Source organism: Ovis canadensis, chromosome 21, assembly GCF_042477335.2.
Source record: "Ovis canadensis isolate MfBH-ARS-UI-01 breed Bighorn chromosome 21, ARS-UI_OviCan_v2, whole genome shotgun sequence".
NCBI lineage: Eukaryota > Metazoa > Chordata > Mammalia > Artiodactyla > Bovidae > Ovis > Ovis canadensis.
The window spans coordinates 64,703,416-64,721,955 of NC_091265.1; the positions used below are offsets into that span (position 1 = coordinate 64,703,416).

The following is an 18,540-nucleotide window of genomic DNA, read 5'->3' on the forward strand; positions in this document are numbered from 1 at the left end:
GGCGGGGGGAGGTCTGGGCTGGACACGGGGATGGCAGGCAGCTACTGGGCTGAGTCCCAAGACGAGACTGCCCTCACGCCCGGGGCTGGGGCTGTGAGGGATGGGGTGGGCGGGGCTGCCGGGTGGGGTGGGCGGGGCTGCCGGGTGGGTGGGCGGGGCTGCCGGGTGGGTGGGCGGGGCTGCCGGGTGGGTGGGCGGGGCTACCCGCTGCTTGAGCTGGGAGGGTTGTGGGTGGGCGGGGCTGCCCGCTGCTGGGGCCGTCGCACGAGCCACCTCCCCGCTCACAGGTCTCCCACCACCCACCCGTGTCCGCTTTCCACGTCAGCAACCGGAAGGACGGCTTCTGCATCAGTGGCAGCATCACCGCCAAGTCCCGGTTCTACGGTAAGAGGGGAGCGGCTCCCTGGGGTCTCCCCGGGACCTCGGGAAAACGGGGTAGGGGGAAGGACTGAGCTTCAGATTCAGGGGTTACCAAGAGCTCCCACGAGGGCCGTATTCATGTCCCTCCCCACCTCTCCTAGCAGGGACCACACGGGGTAAAGTGCTCAGAACCTGGGTCTGCAGAGGCCCCCAGGCGTCTCCTCCCATCCCTCCCTCCCGTGGGGTTCACAGGGGTGCTGGGAGGATAATGAGAAAGGACCGTGTGCAAAGGTGCCTCCAGGGCTGGCCGGCCATCCAGCACCGCTGGCCGCACGTGGCTATTTAAAGTAATTCAGATGAAATGAAACTTGCCGGGTGGCGCCTCAGTCACTCTGGCCACAGTGCAGGTAGCCACAGGTGGCGCCGTGTCCCACAGCACAGGGCAGAGCAGCTTTGCTGTCGCAGGACGTTCTGTCCAGCAGACCTCGAGAGCGTGGCTCTGTGGGTTTCTCTGCATTTCTCCATCTGATTGGCCTTGTCATGGCTCTCGCTGGGGGACAGGTGGGCGGAGTGCCTCGGTGTACCCAGCTGACCGCATAGGCTGTGCCCACCTTTCCAACCCCTGTGCTCCCGTCACTGACTGTGTATCCTTAAGTGGGCCAGACCCTCTCTCCGGAAGTATTTAAAATCAAAGCAGAGGCCCTGGTTTGGAAAGGGTCAAAGCCTCCCCCTTAAGAATCCCGGCTTTAGTAACTGAAATAAACGCTAACACACGGCAGCTGAAGTAACTCCTCAGGATGAATGCCTTGTGCAACTTGGATGGGGCTTTCACAGAACCTGAGGCTCAGAGAGGTTAAGTGACCCACCCACAGTCACACAGCTCAAAGTGCCTGGGGCTCTCCCGACTTGTTGGAAGGGAGCTCAGGTCCTCTGACTTGGGGTGGGGGTGGGGGTGGGGGCCCAGGTCCCCAGGATCTGGCTTCACGCGCTATCCCTACCACCCCATGTCTCTCTGCAGGGAACTCACTGTCAGCTCTGCTGGATGGCAAGGCCACCCTCACCTTCCTGAACCGGGCAGAGGATTACAGCCTCACCATGCCCTACGCCCACTGCAAAGGTGAGAGGTGGTGGTGCCCCCACCCCAGGGAGCAGAGTCCAGGCCAGCTCCCTCGGGGGAACAGCCTGGTACTTGTCTGCTCCAAGGGATCTATTTCACGCTCCCTCTTACGTGACTGTTTAGCGGGGTATGAAATTCTGGGCAGATGGTCTGTCTCTGCTTTGAAAGCTTGTCTCCACCTTCCAGCTTCCACTGTGGTTGGGGATCAGTCAGCACCTGCCTGCTTGTTACGTGGCCTGCTTTTCTCTGCAGCTGCTCTTAGGATCTTCTCTTGTTTCTGGTGTTCTGCAGGCTCGCTGTTGCAGGTCAAGGTTTAGGTTTCCTTTTTTTCCCTTCAATGTTGTGTCTGTTTCTGGTATACAGCAAAGCAATTCACTTACAGGATTTCTTTTATTTTTTAATTACTGGCTATTTTTTTCAGTAGTTTTAGGTTTCCAAAAATTTGAACAGAAAATGCAGAGTGCTCCGTATCCCCCTCTGTCCCAACACACATGCATGCATGCACAAGTATACACACACACACACACACACACGAGTATACTCTCTTACACACGAGTATGCTCTCTCACACAGACACACAGACACACAGGAATATACTCACACACCCATGAGTATACACACACACACACACGAGTATACACACACACACCCATGAGTATACTCACACCCAGAGTATACTTACACAACGACGAGTATACTCTCTCTCTCAGACACACACACACACACACATGAGTATACTCACACCCATGAGTATACACACATACATACACACACGAGTATACTCACACACACACGAGTATATTCACATACATGAATATAGTCTCTTACACACACAGACACATAGGAGTATACTCACCCACGCATATACACACACACCCACGAGTATACACACACACACACGAGTATACTCTCTCTTACAGACACACAGGAGTATACTCACATACCCACGACTATACACACACACACGAGTATACACACACACACACACACGAGTATACACACACACAGATGAGTATACTCACACACACACAGGAATTCCCTACTGTAAACATCTTTCATTAGTGTGCTACAGTGACACAGTTGGTTAGCTGGTGTTGACAAACTATTGTTGAATATTAAGTCCATAGTTTACATTAGGGTTCAGACTTTGCTGTGTAATTATATGGGCAGGGACAAATAAGTGTTCTATCACTACAAGATTACAGGATCGTTTCACCACCCTAAAGATTTCTTATGATGGTTACACATGAATAGATGAATTCACCTCTTCCTCCCTCCCCTAAACCACTGGTCTTTTCACTGTCTGCATAGGTTTGTTCTTTTCAGAAGGTCACAGAGCTGGAATCATAGGGTATGTAGCATTTTCAAATCAGTGTCTTTGACTAAGCACGCATTTAAGTTTCCTCCATCCCTTTCTGTGGCCTGACAGCTCTGGGTTTCCTTCTTCCTTTTAAATGTATTTATTCGTTTTTGCTTTTGACAGTGCTGGGTCTGTGTTGCTGTGCAAGGGCTTTCCTCTCGTTGCAGCAAGCCCGCAGGGCCCACACTCCTTTGTGGGGTGCAGGCTTCTCGCTCCCGGGGCTTCTCTCGTCTCGGAGCACGGGCTCCAGGACCCTCGGGCTTCAGTGGTTGTGGCTCACGGCTCCAGAGCTCGGGCTTGGCAGCTGTGGTGCCCAGGCTTCGTTGCCCCTCAGTCTGTGGGATCTCCCCAGACCAGGGATCAAAACTCTGCTGCATGGGCAGGCGGATTCTTAGCCACTGGACCACCAGAGAAGTCGGCTTTCTTCTTTTATTTGTAAGGGTTTTGGTTTGGTTAAACTTTTTAGGCAGAGATTTCATGGTTTTGATCAAGTGTGGAAGTTTTTAAGCCATTATTTTTTAATACTGCTTCATTCCGATTTCTCAATTTTCTTCTAGAACTTCAATCAGACCTTCTATGCCCTGCATTTCATGTCTTTTATCTGTTTGTGTTCTAGATAACGTCTGTAGATCTAAACCTTCGACTCTCACTAGCCTTACACTTAATTCATCCACTGAGTTTGATTTCGATGTTAGAGAGTTTTTTCCCCTAAAAATTTCATTTGATTTCATTTCAAACCTGTTTGTTGGTTTATATTTGTATCTTGTTCCTTGATCAAGTTTAAAATTTCTTCTTAAAGATCTGTAAACATTGTAAACATAATTGTTTTCTATTCTCTATCTAGGAATTTCACTATTCTAGCCAGTTTATTGCTGGGTCCCCTCTGCCCACAGTAGTGAGATGCTGAATAAACATTCCTTCAGGGGATGACTGTGTATATTGAGACTTTGGGATTCTAATTCTGTTGGGGGTCTTCCCCTATACTAGGTGGTTGTGCCCAGTAGGTTGTGAGCGACACAGGAAATGTCTCTGTTCTTAAAAAATTTACTTACTGATGCATAGGCTTGCTCTAGTTGTAGGAAGCAGAGGCTACTCTTTGTTGTGGTTTGCAGGCTGCTCACTGAAGCGGCTCTTCTTGTTGCAGAGCTGGCTCAAGGGCACGGGCTTCATAGCTGGGACACGTGGGCTCAACAGTTGTGGTTCCCAGGCTCTAGAGCACAGGCTCGGCAGTCGTGGTGCCTGGGCTTAGATGCTGCAATGCATATGGGATCCTCCTGGAGCAGGGATGATCCTCCCGGACCAGGGACGATCTTCCCGGACCAGGGACGATCCTCCCGGACCAGGGACGCTCCTCCCGGACCAGGGACGATCCTCCCGGACCAGGGACGCTCCTCCCGGACCAGGGACGATCCTCCCGGACGAGGGACGCTCCTCCCGGACCAGGGACGCTCCTCCCGGACGAGGGACGCTCCTCCCGGACCAGGGATACAAGCTGTGTCCCCTGCATTGGCAGGTGGCTTCTCAGCCACTGGACCACCGGGGAAGCCCAGGAAGTTTCTGTTTGAGTTGCAAACTCACGTTACAAAGCCAAGGCCAGGGATGCGAGAGGTGAAGGCATCTTTAACTCCGAGTGAAGCGAAAGGTGCTCAGTCTTGTCCGATTCTTTGTGACCCCGTGGGCTATACAGTCCATGGAATTCTCGTCAAACATATGCGAAAGGACAGGGCCCCTCCCAGCCGAGCACCCGCGACACACCGGGCCTCCTGCTTCGTCTGCTCTCAGTCACACGCCCCCACCGCGTTCATCTGAAGCAGAGTCTGGATGTCACATCATCTGTGCTTCATATTGTGTCATTACACAGCAGTGACTCAACTCACTACAAGGCGAAGATTCCCCTTCTCAGCCATAACCTCGAGACTGTCATCACATACACAGAAAAAATAAACAAGACTCTCCTTACTATCATCAGACATACAGTCAGTATTCAAAGTCCCTTAATTGTCATAAATACATGTATGTTTATGTATGTGAAAGTGTTAGTTGCTCAGTGGTATGTGACTCTTGGCAACCCCATGGACTGTGGCTGGCCAGGCTCCTCTGTCCATGGGATGCTCCAGGCCAGAATACTGCAGTGGGCAGCCTTTCCCTCCTCCAGGGGATCTTCCCGACCCAGGGACTGAACCCGGCTCTCGCATTACAGGCGGATTCTTTCCCAGCTGAGCCCCAGGGAAGCCCTTTAACCCCGAGAACCGTGCCCAATACCACGGTTTCCTTTACTCTCCTTTTGCTGAGGGTGTAGGGAGGTGAGAGCCCCAGTTTTATGGAAATGGCTCAGAACACACTTTCCTTGCTACTCTGGGGCAGCCCCTCTGTTCCTGCTCCCCACAGGACACCAAGGGTCAGGTCAGCAAAGGCCTCGCTGCTCAGAGGACAGATGCTTCTCTTCCTCCTCCTCCTCCCCTTACCCCTGCCCCTCCTCCCCTCCTCCCCTCCTCTTCTTATCTTTTTCTCCCAGAGAATTACTCTTATTTACTTGCATGCCTATCTGTTCATCAGTGCATTTAAAAGAACATGACTTTTTCATCAACCTTCTGTTATGGAAAACATCAAATACTTGTGAAAGGACAGGGCCCCCCTCCCAGCCACGTAACAGTGTTGTAGGCATCTTGCTTCGTTTGTTCTCAGTCACGTGCCCCCCCCCCACGGCATTCATTTGAAGTAGATTCTAGAGATCACATCATCTCTGCTTTATCTTGTAGTGACTCACTCACTACAAGGTAAGGATTCCCCTTCTTAGCCGTAACAACAAGTCTGTCATTACATACACAGAAAAAGTAACCAAGACTCTTTCCTTAAAATCATCAGATCCACAGTCAGTGTTCAAAGACCCCTAATTATCATAAATGCATGTATGTTTATATACATGAAAGTGTAAGTTGCTCAGTCAAATCTGACTCTTGGCAACCCCACGGACTGCAGCCCGCCAGGCTCCTCTGTCCGTGGGATGCTCCCGGCAAGAATACTGGAGTGGGCAGCCATCCCCTCCTCCAGGGGACCTTCCCGACCCAGGGGTCAGACCCCCGTCTCCTGCACTGGAGGCAGATTCTTTACGCTCTGAGCCACCAGGGAAGCCGAGGTGTGTGTAGATACACACACACACACGTCGCAGTTCATTTGTTTGAAGAGGATTCCAGGCGAGGGTCACACTCGGTGCTCCGTATGACCCTGCACCCTTTTTTTCCCTCACAATGTATTTCTTGAAGGAATAAGATCATTTGCTTGTGGGGTTTCCTCCGGTCTGGATTTACTGGCTGTGTCCATGGTGTAGCTGAACGTATTCTCTATAATCTGGAGGCTGACCTCATCCTTGGAGGCTTGATCACTTTCAGGCACAGATTTTCCATCAAGCAGGCAGTTCCCGCCTCCCCGCCACGAGGTTCGCGATGTCGAGCTGCCTTCATCTCTGCGACGGTAGCGGCAGGGATGGGATGTGGAGTCTCAGCGCCTGCTTCCGCTAACCTGGGCGGCACCGCATGTCGTGATGGTCCCTTGCTCCTTCAGCCAGCCAGCAGGCAATCTTCTGCAAAGAGAAACTCCCACTCACTACCACGTGCTCAGCCACTCGGTCCGGCACATGATGGATAAATGCCAGATTTTTTCTCCAAATGTTGTTCAGTTGCTCAGTCGTGTCTGACTCTTTGGACCCCATGGAATGCAGTGCCCCAGGCTCCCCTGTCCTTCACGGTCTCCCAGAATTTGCTCAGATTCATGACCACTGAGTCAGTGATGCCATCCAACCATCTCATCCTCTGTCGTCCCCTTTTCCTCCTGCCTTCTATCTTTCCCAACATCGGGGTCTTCTCCAGTGAGTCAGCTCTTTGCATCAGGTGGCCAAAGTATTGGAGCTTCGCTTCAGCATCAGTCCTTCCAATGAATATTCAGTGTTGATTTCCTTTAGGATTGACTGGTTTGATCTCCTTGCAGTCCAAGGGACTCTCAAGAGTCTTTACCACCACCACAATTCGAAAGCATTAATTCTTCAGCACTCGACCTTCTTTATGGTCCAACTCTCACATCTGTACGTGACTGCTGGAAAAACCATAGCTTAGACTATACAGACCTTTGTCAGCAAAGTGATGTCTCTGCTTCTTAATACACTGTCCACGTTGTCACAGCTTTCCTTCTAAGGAGCAAGTGTCTGAACTTCCTGGCCGCCGTCACTGTCCACAGTGATTTTGGAGCCCAAGATAATAAAACCTGTGGCTGCTTCCATTTCTCCCCCTTCTGTTTGCCGTGCGTGAAACGATGGGACGAGATGCCGGGATCTTAAGTTTTTTGTGTTGAGTTTCTTTCAGGCTCCTCGTCACCCTCATCGAGAGGCTCTTAGGTCCTCTTCACTTTCTGCCGTTAGAGTGGTATCATCTGCATATCTGAGGCTGTTGATACAATGTTTCTCCCAGCAATCTTGACTCCAGCTTATGACTCATCCAGCCTGGCATTTTCAAAACAGTAGTGAGTTTTCCCCCTAAACTCCTCCAAAGGTGGTCCTGGGTCAGGTCATGTTGCTTGGAACATGGTTGGATCGGAACATGCCTGACCATAAAGAGGATTCCAGCTGGAATCACGCTGGCTGCTCCTGTGCCACGCTGGCCGGCGGGAGCCCTCAGATTGGCCCTGGGACCTTGGTACACCCAGCCCGAGCGGCCTGCCTCCTCCTGCCGTGATCCCAGGAGACGCGGGCGTCTCCTGCTCTAGCCCGTGAATCAGCCATTTCTCCAGGGAGTCTCTGGTTCTTTCCAGTAAGAAGAGGTATTTTAGACTTAGGCACCACTGTCTGCAGGCCAGGTGTGCTTCCTCTGAGTGGTCTGGTCTCTGTTTCCCTAGGGCTTTCCACTGAGCGGGACATAGAATTGTTTGTTTGTTTAAGATTAAAACAGATGCATTCACACTTATGTTTCCAATCCAGATTCAAGACAGTGGGTTTTTGTCCACCCCGTTCAGCACATGTGAAATGTCTTCCTCCCATACGAGACAGCGCATTTCCATGAGCCCACCACGCTCACTTTCTATCTTTTTTTTTTCCTTCATTTTGTTTTTATTATAGCATGTTTGCTTAATTTACAGCAAGCAGAAAATAAGCTGGGTCTTGTTTTGATCCAAACATTGATGTTTTAAAGGTTGTACACAATATTTGTTAAAAAGAACATATAAAAATACCTTTTTAGAAGCTTCTATAAGAAAGAAAATACAAAGTTTAACCCCACAACTTTCCTCTTTGCTAGAACTGCGAACTACTGCTACAGTTTTAAATAGACTTTTTGTTTAAACTATACATCCAGGAAAATCTAAAAAAATTAAAGAAACGTGCATATAAATGATTGCATAGCAGAACATGAACATTAACTGCAAACAGTAAAGAAATGAGTTAGAAATACTATCAAATATACAAAGGTTCTAGAATCAATCCTTTAAACACATTCCACAAACAGAATTTAAAAACCACCTTTTGTTCTTTACAGGCAAGGCCTAGATCTCTAAAACCAAAACTGAAAAAAAGTAATCCTCTAAAAGGGATAGTTTCCCCACAGCATTTCGTACTTATGCCTGTAAGCAAGCGATCTAAAATTTTAAAGATGCTAGCTTTTACTCTGAAATGAGACTGGACATATCAAGTCACTTTTTATTGCCCCCACATGATCTCACAGAGAGATGTTAGAAATTTTTATAGAGTAGGGTATTATTCTCTTATTTTTATCAGGTACTACACTGATAATCAATCAAAAACTCAAAGAGATGTGACTTTCTTGAAATTAATTTTTTTCAAAGTTATTTTAAATCTCATGGCACCAGAGAATCACTTAGAATGGGAGTGTTGTTTTTTTAACTTGCCTCACGTTAAATAAACTGAGGTGTGAAGAACAAGCTTCCTTCATAAAGAGATGGGCACATCTTGATACAAATGCACACACCAAGTGCTTTACGCATCAAAATTCAGTCCTCTTACACTATGCACACTCACAAACAAAACCTCCTTTGAAACACTTTACTTGCTTTTAACAGCAGTAAGAAAACTATGCAATATTATGGTCAACAACGCTCCTTAAAGTTGAGAGTAACTACATAAGAGCATTCTTTTCCCCTTAAAATTATTTCTGCCATCATCAACCTGCCCAAGTTTTAAGGTGAGTTTTTCCAACGTTTGTATGGTTCCAAATCTTCATAGAAACCAGGAAAGTGAAGGCTCCTTGTTTCAATCAAACAATCTGCCTGAAAAATGCTACTTAACCCACTTGTCATTTTCCAGGACAGTGGGGGTTAACAAAAGAACTATTCCACACTGTGCCATAAATTACCATCACGGGCCTAGACATCTTGACAAGACAAACAGGTCCACCCTGAACCAGTGTTGTACTGTGGCTACAACTTTACTTTTTTATCATTCTATCTTATTAGCAAGCTACATTTCTAGGTTAACAGTTCTACCAAGTATGGATATGAAAGTTTATTTTTAATAAGACAATGTTGCAAATTATGGTCAACCAACATCTTTTCACCAATACTTCAAGCATAGAAAATGAGAATCTTTACAAAAATATACAGAGACACCACGAATTGGTAGCTGCCCATAACATTAAACAAACTGGACTCTTAAGAGTGGCTTCTCAACAGCATATCATTTTAATTATAACCATTGCCTGGTACAGGGAAAACTGACAAGTGTTTTTTAAGCATCATTGCAACATTGTATTCCTGATAATTTAAGTAAACCAAACTATGAGTAAATGAATGATACATGCCTAAAAATATAATGGTTTATACTATCAGTGGCCACTGGACTTAGGACTAGTCCAAGACCTTGACCTAGATTTTGACCTAGACCTAGACTGTGATCTTGACTGAGATTTGGATCTAGGTGGTTCTTTTTTCCTTGATTCCTTTTCATATCTTGAGCCACACTTATAATGTGTTTTGGAATCTGTTTTAGAGGTGCCTCTAGTTTTGGTGTGAGATGCAGACCTAGAACGTGATTTAGCCTTCATTTCTTTCTTGGGCTGGGACTTGGACCTTGATCTTGAATTGGATTTAGATCTTGAAAAAGATCGATTTCGGTGTTTGAATCTATCATTGTCGGAATGGCTTCTGCTACGCCGTGGTCTTCCAGTCCGTCTACTGTTTCTAGGACTATAAGATCTTCTATAGTTGTAATCGAAGGACCGACTTCTTGATCTTCTTCTGTCATAACTTTGGCTTCTAGAACGTCTGTATCTGTCATAATCATCATAGTGTGAAGAACTATACACATTCCTCCCTTCCTTGGCTTTCATCTGATTTGGAGTCTTTCGATCCCCCTGTGCAAACTGTATTTCAATCTGGCGTCCACAAATCCACTTTCTGTCCAAATTATGTAAAGCATCTTCAGCATCACGAACATCCTCAAATTGAACATATGCAAATCCTCTTGGACGGCGAGTGTAGAAATGAAGTGGAACATGCACATCAACTATAGGACCATAACGACCAAACTCCCGACGTAAGTCTTCAGACCTGGTATCGTCGGCCACGTTCCTCACGAAGAGAGATGTGTTGGGGGGGCGCAGGTACCAGGACATGACGCCGGCGTTAGTGTCCGCAGGGACACTAACGGGCTCAGCAAACCGTCCGCAGCTTTGGCGCCGGATCCTCCTCAGACACCTCACTTTCTATCTTACTCACACCCCACCCACAGCACTCACAACAACACAGCCCCGCCCACCAGCAGGATGATGGCTGGTGACAGCGTGATGTGAAAGTCTTATCTGAGTCACTGCGACCCTGTGGACTGTAGCCCGCCAGGCTCCTCTATCCATGGGATTCTCCAGGCGAGAATACTGGAGTGGGTAGCCATTCCCTTCTCCAGGGGATCTTCCTGACCCAAGGACTGAAGCCGGGTCTCCTGCACTGCAGGCAAGATTCTTTACCATCTGAACCCCCAGGGAAGCCCATGAAAGCCGTATGGGCTGTGATTTTTGTGCTCCTTCCCGTCTTCGGTAGGTCCCACTGGGATCTGTGATGGCACTGAATACTCCCCCTCAGATCATGCCACCAAGGACACTCATCCTGGGCTTTGGTTTCATTGCACTTTGGATTTTTAGGAATTGCTATTTCATCTTGAAAATAATTTTGTAAGTGAAAACAGGTGCCTGGTTCCAAAGTCAAAACTACAAAGCCGGGTGTAGACAGTTCTAGGGCCTCTGATGCCCTCACCCCCACCTTGGAAGACCAGGCCCCCTGTACCTGCGTCTCTGACCCCACGCTGCCCTGTCCTGGAGAAGCCCCCAAGCAGCTCGGAGGCGCCCTCCCTTCAGTGTAGCTTTTCCATGGGGTGCCTGGAGGATTTGAGGGTGATTCCCGCCATGTTGCTACTTCAGTTTGTATTTTTTAAGAAGTTTCGAAAGACATATTTTATCCCACATCTCTAAGTGTCTTAGGGTGACAGGGATCCTTCCCTCCTGCCTTCTCTTCTCCCCTTCCTCCCTCATTTCTTTCTTTCAGAGTAAGCCTTCCATCTGACCAGAAATAGAAGGCTCGTGCTTTCCTTTGCTAATTAAAACATTGACGTATTAAGTTAAAAGAGACCCACGCAGGGCAGGAACTGCGGAGCCAAGTGACCCACAGTGATGAGGGTCTCCTAGGGGACAGCGGAGCTCCTGGGAGCCTGGAACAGGGGCTTCCTGGAGGCGGTGACCCAGTTAAGGGTGGGGGTGTCTCTGAGACTTGGCAACTCACATGAGCAAAGGCCAGAGAGCCCGTCCGCTGGCGGGGTAGCAGGCCCGTGAGGAGCCAGGTCCGATTCTCACCCTCCTGGCAGCGCTGGCCCCCGGGAGCACCTGTCATCCCCGCTCCCTTCTCACCGTCGGGGCCCGACACACTCATCCCTGTCTCAGCGCTGCTGGGACTCCACCAAGGCCTGGGGGCTCAGCCGGCCACGGGGCAGCGCTGACCCCCGCCGCGGCTGTCTTGCAGGCATCCTCTACGGCACGATGGCCATGGAGCTGGGTGGCAGGGTGACCGTCGAGTGTGAGAAGAACAGCTTGCAGGCTGAGCTGGAGTTCAAGCTCCAGGTAGCACAGGCAGCTCAGCCACCCCAGGGCCTGGGGGCATGGGGCTCGGGCAGGGGAGAGGCGAGGCCTTGGGGGGTCCCCCACCACCCTCTCTGTGCCCAGGGATGGTTTCCTGAGCAGGGGCACACGGATGAGCAGCTCCTGGCCGTCCTGTAGCACAGCCGGAGCCTGTGAGGAGCGCAGAGAGGGGAAGGGGCTGCCCGCAGACCACACAGCAGAGACAGGCGAGGCCGAGGCCCGTCCCCACCACGGGGCACCAAGGCCTGGCAGGGACCCTGCACCCTGGAGCTCTGGCTGGGCCGTGGGCGAGTGTGGCCGCCCCTGCTGTGCACCAGGGCTGGGAGCTCGCACCCCCACGAGGAAGGGGCCCCTCCTCCTCCCCAGCTCAGCGCCCTCACCCGCGTCCGTCTCGGGCATGTCCCCACAGCCCTTCTTCGGGGGCAGCACGAGCCTCAACCAGATCTCGGGGAAGATCACGTCGGGCGAGGAGGTCCTGGCGCGGCTCACGGGACACTGGGTAAGGCCCGCCTCTGGGCAGGCGTGGGCGGGAGGGCGGGCCCGGGCTCCAGAGGCCACGGCCGGCACCTCTGACCCACCCGGCCATCTGGGGCAGGACAGGGAAGTGTTCATCAAGGAGGAGGGCAGAGGAGGCCCTGAGCTCTTCTGGAACCCCAGCGAGGAGGTGCGCAGGCAGCGGCTGAAGCGGTACACGGTGCTGCTGGAGGAGCAGACGGAGCTGGAGTCGGAGAGGTGAGGCCTGGGCGCTGCAGGACCCTTGACCCCAGCTGGAGCGGCCAGGATGCCCAGCTGCGATCCCTGGATGCATGTTCCCTGGATGTCCCTGGCACGAGGACAGACCCGAGGGGATCCCTGGTGGCAGAGGACACGTCCGGCTGTGGGAAGCTGGAGGGAGAGAAAGGGAGGCCTGGGGGAAGAGCGAGCTCTGTAGGGAGGGCCCTGTGGTGCCAAGTGTGCACGCAGCATAGGAAAGAACCATCTCATGGTAAACAGTGCCCAGGAGAGATGGGCACCCTGATAGGTAGTGAGCTCCCTGTTGCTGGAGGCAATCAAATGGAGGTTGCTCTGAGCCTCCCCTCTAGTGTGAAGGGTCAAGGCTGCCCAGGTCCCCTTGGCTCAGCAGGTGCTCCACTCGCAGGCTCTGGCAGCACGTCACCAGGGCCATCAGCGAGGGTGACCAGCACAAAGCCACGCAGGAGAAGTTTTCCCTAGAGGAGGCGCAGCGGCAGCGGGCCCGGGAGCGCCAGCAGAACCTGGTGCCCTGGACGCCCCAGCTCTTCCACCTGGACCCTGCCACCCAGGAGTGGCGCTACCGATACGAGAAGTGAGTGGGGGCAGGCTGCCCGCAGACCCCCACTGTCCTGGCCCTGAGTGATGGGGAGGGAGGGCCACATGAGGGCTGCTCTTGGGGGCAGGCTGTGGTCACTCCCCTGGGGGCTTCAGCCCTGATGAGAGGCTGAGGCCTGGGCCGGGAGGGGGCCCCTCGCTGTGTGGGCCACCGCCCCTGCCAACCCACACTCTCTGGACTCCCCCCAGCCGCAGCCCCTGGGACCCCCTGAAGGACATCGCCCAGTTTGAGCAAGATGGGGTCCTGCACACCCTGCAGCGGGAGACCGCCTTCCTGGGCAGCCCGGGGCCCAGGCACCAGGTCAGAACCAGCCCTGGGCCCAGCCTGGGGTCCTCCGCCCCCACCTCACACCCAGCTAACCTGGCCCTCCTCTCCTGGGTCCCCATCACTCTGACCCACACACATCCCAGCAGGGTCTGCCCTGGTGTTCCCCTGGGTCCCTGTCCCACCTTTCCCCATCCAGCAAGGGGCCAAGATCCCCCCCCCCCTTGCAGGACACGCAGTTCCTGGGACACCCCGATGTTCAGGGCACTGTGCTGGGGTGCACTGGCCCTGCCCCGTCGCTCCCCAGAACTGCTCTCCGTGGTGTTGGCAGGGCGGTATCCCATTGTACAGATGAAAACACTGAGCCTCAGGGCAGCCCAGGGGCTTGCCCAAGTAGTAGGAGGAGGAGGAGGTGGCATTTGCACAGACTCCTGGGCCTCTGTGGGTGGGTGAGGAGGGTGGGAGAGGCAGGGGGTGGGGGTGGGGTAGGGAGGACAGCGGGAGGCCCTGGGGAGCACAAGGGAGGAGCACTCTGGCAGAGGTGCCACTTCAGGGGGAGCCCAGAGTGGCCCCACGTGTGGATCAGTGCCCGCTGGGTGCCCACTGTGCATACAACTGGGGGGCACTCCCCCCTGGGCAGGGAGGCGTGGACTCCCCCATCTTGCCCTGTGGCCCCAATTTCCCCAGCAAACGGGGGCCGAGATACCTCCCAAGTCGTGTGTATCCCAGCCCCTTCCCCCACGTGCCGCAGCCCCTCAGCCGGGACCGGATAGCCCTGTCTCTCCCGCACGAGTGTCCCCGGCAGGCCTCTTCACCCTCCTCTCTCTCCTCAGCCTCTCTGGTCAAAACGGGCCCCACCACACACCAAAACCTGCCTGTGTGGGAAACCCCCCTGCCCCGGCTCTGACCACACTCATCCGGGCCGAGGGCCTCCGTGCAGGGTGTCGGTCACCCCCAGGCCCTCGCAGGGACAGGCCTCCGGTCACGCGGCCACCCCTGTTCTCGGGAGGCTTCTCTGAGGCTGGCCAGCCCGGGGGTCCCTGCGTCCACGCTGGGGAAGCCCCGGCCGTCAGCGCGCGCTGGGAGGGTCAGCCCTGCCGGCTCCGGAGTCCTATGGCCCGGCCCCCGTCGTCTCCCTCTGTATGGGGGGTCGGAGGGGGGTGGTGGGCACTGCAGTCAGGTCAGGGCCAGGCCTGCCACCCGCCCAGAGCCAGCAGCCTCCGCCGCTGCCGGCCGCCTTCTGCGGCACAGGTGGCCCCATGGGTGCGGTAGGTGTGGGTGGGCTGCCGCTCAGCCGCTCCGTCTCCCCCCAGGGGTCCGCCCCCAGCCCGCGGCTCCGCAAGCCCAGCGACCAGCCCTCCGGCCACAGCCAGGTCACGGAGAGCAGCGGCTCCACGCCCGAGTCCTGCCCCGAGCTCTCTGACGAGGAGGAGGAGGAGGATGGAGACTTTGTTCCAGGTGAGACCTGTGGGCCGACCCTCTGGACGGGTGCAGCCGGTGGGGACGGGCGAGGGGGCCGGGCTCTGAGTCTGCTCTTGGGGCGGGGCGCCCAGCGAGGGGCGGGGCGCCCAGCGAGGGGCGGGGCGCCCAGCGAGGGGCGGGGCGCCCAGCGAGGGGCGGGGCGCCCAGCGAGGGGCGGGGCGCCCAGCGAGGGGCGGGGCGCCCAGCGAGGGGCGGGGCGCCCAGCGAGGGGCGGGGCGCCCAGCGAGGGGCGGGGCGCCCAGCGAGGGGCGGGGCGCCCAGCGAGGGGCGGGGCGCCCAGCGAGGGGCGGGGCGCCCAGCGAGGGGCGGGGCGCCCAGCGAGGGGCGGGGCGCCCAGCGAGGGGCGGGGCTTGCCTGTGTGGCCTGTGACTCTCCGGGTGGGCTCCCGCTTCCTGGTCCCCTGTCTTCAGGGAGTGCCTGTCTCCCCGTTTGACCCCCTGGGCTTATCAGAGGCTGGCTGATCCTGGGAGTTTCCTCCGGGGTGGGCACCACCTCCCTCTTGTGCCAGTGGCTGCAGGGAGGCGGGCTGTAACCTCAGGCCCCCACCCGCTCATCCTCACCTCTCCCCGCTCCTTCCTGACGCCTGTAGACTGCGAGAGCCCGTGCCCTCGGTGTGGGAAGGAGGCGCGGCGGCTGCAGGTGCTGCACGAAGCGATCCTGTCCATCCGGGAGGCCCAGCAGGAGCTGCACAGGTGGGCTGCCCTCGGAGGACCAGCTGGGGGCGCGGGGTCACAGTGCAGGACGGCCAGAACCCCGAGGGGCGGAGCTAGATGGAAGCTGGAAGAAGGTACCAGCGGCAGTGGCCCCCCGAGCCCCAAAACCAGTAGGACCTCAGAAATAGCGGGCCAAGTCATGTCAGGGGGCCTAGGAACACGTTCGGTTTCGGACCCCCCCACCCCCACCCCAGCCAGGCTCCAGTCAAGACGGCAAGTCTCTGAGCTGCAAAACCTTGGTCTCTCTGGGCCTCAGTCTCCCCATCTGTGAACTGGGGTTGACAGCAGTGCCCCTGGGGCGGGAGGAAGATGGAGCAGAGGGTGAGGCTCTGAGCCTGGCGCCCCGAAAGCCCTTGGCAGCTATGAACACCTGAGCTGCTCTTGGGAGCCTAGAATCTCATGTCTGTAACGAGGCCAGCCCTACTTCCCCTGCGACTCACCCAAGGGGGCCCAGAGGTGTTTCTCACCCTTTGGTACCAGCTCCATGATGATGCTGTGCAGGGCCAAGGGAAACGGAGACCGACACCTTGTAAGAGTAGGGGAGGGGCACAGTTTCCATGATCAGGGAGGGCTTCCGGGAGGAGGATGCGTTTGGGCAGGGCGGAGCTGGAAATGGGGAATGCAGAGGTCAGTCCCGAGTGGCGGGCACCACAGGATGGCCACTGCCAGGAGGAGGGACAGTTGAGGTGAGAGACCGAGACGAAGGAGCCCAGCCCAGAGGCCGTGGGAACCAGGAAGGGGGTTAGGGCACCAGAGAAGGAGATTTGCTGCTTTGCTGCGAGGAAGGAGGTGGAAACACAGCCAATAGCTTCAGCCTTTTGGTCCAGACACAGTGATGTCAAGAGGCCAGGACAGAGCTGCAGCTTTCCTGGGCTGCCAGCCAAGCCCCAGACTGGCAGCTTCAGCTACAGGCATTTGCCCCTCCTGGGCCTTGAGGCTGGAAATCCCAGATCAGAGCAGGGCTGGTCCTCCCGAGGCTGCTCTTCTAGGCGTGCAGACGACAGCCATCTCCTCCCTGCGTCCTCACAGGGTTGTCCCTCTGTGTGTGTCTGTGTCCTGACCTCTTCTTACAGGGACCCCCAGTCCTGTGGGATGAGGGCCCAGCCTAGTGACCCCATTTCTTTATTTACCCCTGTAAAGGTCACATCTCCAAACAGTTGTGTTCTGGCTGCTGGGGGTCAGGACTCCAACACAGGACTTGCAGACGCCGTTCAGCCCATGGCAGTGGAGGTGGGAGGGGGGATGTGAGAGCCCCAGCTCCACTAGCCCTGACCCCTCTCCCTGAAGGGTGTGCCCAGGGAGCCCCAGGCAGCCACTGTGCCCTGGGGCCCTCCCCTACGCGAGCCCCTGGCCTCGTTTTCACCCGAGGGCCAGACTCCTCACCTTGCTGCTTGGCTGGCCAAGGCTGAACTGCCGCTCCCTCTCGTTCCAGGCACCTCTCGGCCATGCTGAGCTCCACGGCCCGCGCCAGGCAGGCCCCGGCCCCGGGCCCCCTGCACAGCCCTCGTTCTTGGTTCCTGCTCTGCGTGTTCCTGGCGTGTCAGCTGCTCATTAACTACATCCTCAAATAAGAGCCCCGTGGGGATGGCGTGGGCATCGTCTGCAGGACCAGGGGGAGGGGAAGCCAAGCCTCCCTCCCAGGCACCTAGCACTTTAAGCCATCCCTATGGAGGCAGAGACTCCGTGAGCATGGCCCACGTGGACTGAGGGACCCACGACCGCAGGACAGCAGGAGGGACCTGGGGGGGGGTGGTTGCTGCGCATGATACCCGTGGCAAGGCGCTGGCCTTTCCCACAGGGCCCTCCACCCCGTGCTGGCCTTAATGCTGAAGCCAAATGCCACTTTCACCCTGGGCCACGCTCTCTAGCAGCCTTGCCTCATCACCCCCTCCCCAGGCAGCCTCAGGGGGCTGATGGTGGAGGGGCAGGAGGGCCCGCTGGGCTCCAGGTGTTGCCCCTCAGCAGGGGTGAGTAGGAGGCTCTGAGGAGCAAGCCGGTACCCCAGGTCCTCTTGGGCGCCCAGCGCACAGAGCATCCCTTCCCGAGCCCCCGCCCACGCTGTCCTGGTCGGGCTGCAGGTGGGCTTCAAGCGCCGGCTGGGCTGTGATGGGGCTTCCTTCTGCCCGCTGTGCCGTCTGCATGGTGGGGCCCAGTTCATACACTTCACAGGCCTGGTCCATCTCCCTCAGCCAGGACATGCCAAGCTGGGGCGGGCACAGCTGAGCGTGGCGTGCCTGGGACCGAGGGGGGACACTTTATTCAGACAGACATGCACGGTCTTCCCTTCCCACACATTTTTAATAAACGCAATTGCAATATTTTAGGCAGGCTGTGAACAGCATCTGTAAACTGGCCTCTGTTCCTGTGTCAAATGCTGTGTGTGTGTGTGTGTGTGTGTGTGTGTGTGTGTGTGTGTGAAGCTCTGCACATGCAGACACAGACGGGGCCGTAAATTAAGCTGTGATGGTGCCATCTGAGCTGACCAGTTTTGTATCTATGTCTTGCTCCTCCTCCAATTTGGGGACACGTCTCCACTCGTGAAATAAACAGACGCACATGTTGTATGCTGCCTTCTTGGGGAAATTCTGGAAACCAGTAGGGTTGGGGTGTCTCAGGGGAGAGATTCGATGCCAGCAGAAGCTGTCTGGGGCTGGAGGGGCCCAGGGAAGGGGTGAGACCTCAGGATGGAGGGAGGAGGTCTGGCGTGGAGGGGCGTGCACTTTGCAGGAAGCAGAGAGACACAGTCCGCCGCCCCCTCCCCACCTCTGAGGAACCAG

The 18,540-nt window shown here is 55.3% G+C and overlaps 1 protein-coding gene and 1 pseudogene across 9 annotated transcripts in view; one reads left to right on the forward strand and one right to left on the reverse strand.

Moving 5' to 3' along the window:
- Nucleotides 1–18,325, forward strand: part of OSBPL5 (oxysterol binding protein like 5) — a 71,403-nt gene extending 53,078 nt beyond the window's left edge. For 5 of the 9 annotated variants that reach the window (XM_069566498.1, XM_069566501.1, XM_069566499.1 and 2 more), the window contains exons 13-22: nucleotides 288–384; nucleotides 1,379–1,477; nucleotides 11,841–11,938; nucleotides 12,366–12,455; nucleotides 12,552–12,688; nucleotides 13,095–13,280; nucleotides 13,493–13,604; nucleotides 14,882–15,026; nucleotides 15,640–15,742; nucleotides 17,196–18,325. In XM_069566498.1, coding sequence (XP_069422599.1) covers nucleotides 288–384; nucleotides 1,379–1,477; nucleotides 11,841–11,938; nucleotides 12,366–12,455; nucleotides 12,552–12,688; nucleotides 13,095–13,280; nucleotides 13,493–13,604; nucleotides 14,882–15,026; nucleotides 15,640–15,742; nucleotides 17,196–17,334 — 1,206 coding nt within the window. In that variant the 3' untranslated portion in view covers nucleotides 17,335–18,325. Of the gene's footprint in view, nucleotides 1–287; nucleotides 385–1,378; nucleotides 1,478–3,981; nucleotides 8,280–11,840; nucleotides 11,939–12,365; nucleotides 12,456–12,551; nucleotides 12,689–13,079; nucleotides 13,281–13,492; nucleotides 13,605–14,881; nucleotides 15,027–15,639; nucleotides 15,743–17,195 lie in introns of those variants that run through there. The other 4 variants (XM_069566497.1, XM_069566500.1, XM_069566504.1 and 1 more) reach the window with 2 other exon arrangements.
- LOC138427168 (serine/arginine-rich splicing factor 10 pseudogene) lies at nucleotides 9,493–10,477 on the reverse strand (annotated as a pseudogene).
- Nucleotides 18,326–18,540: the final 215 nt, after the last annotated feature.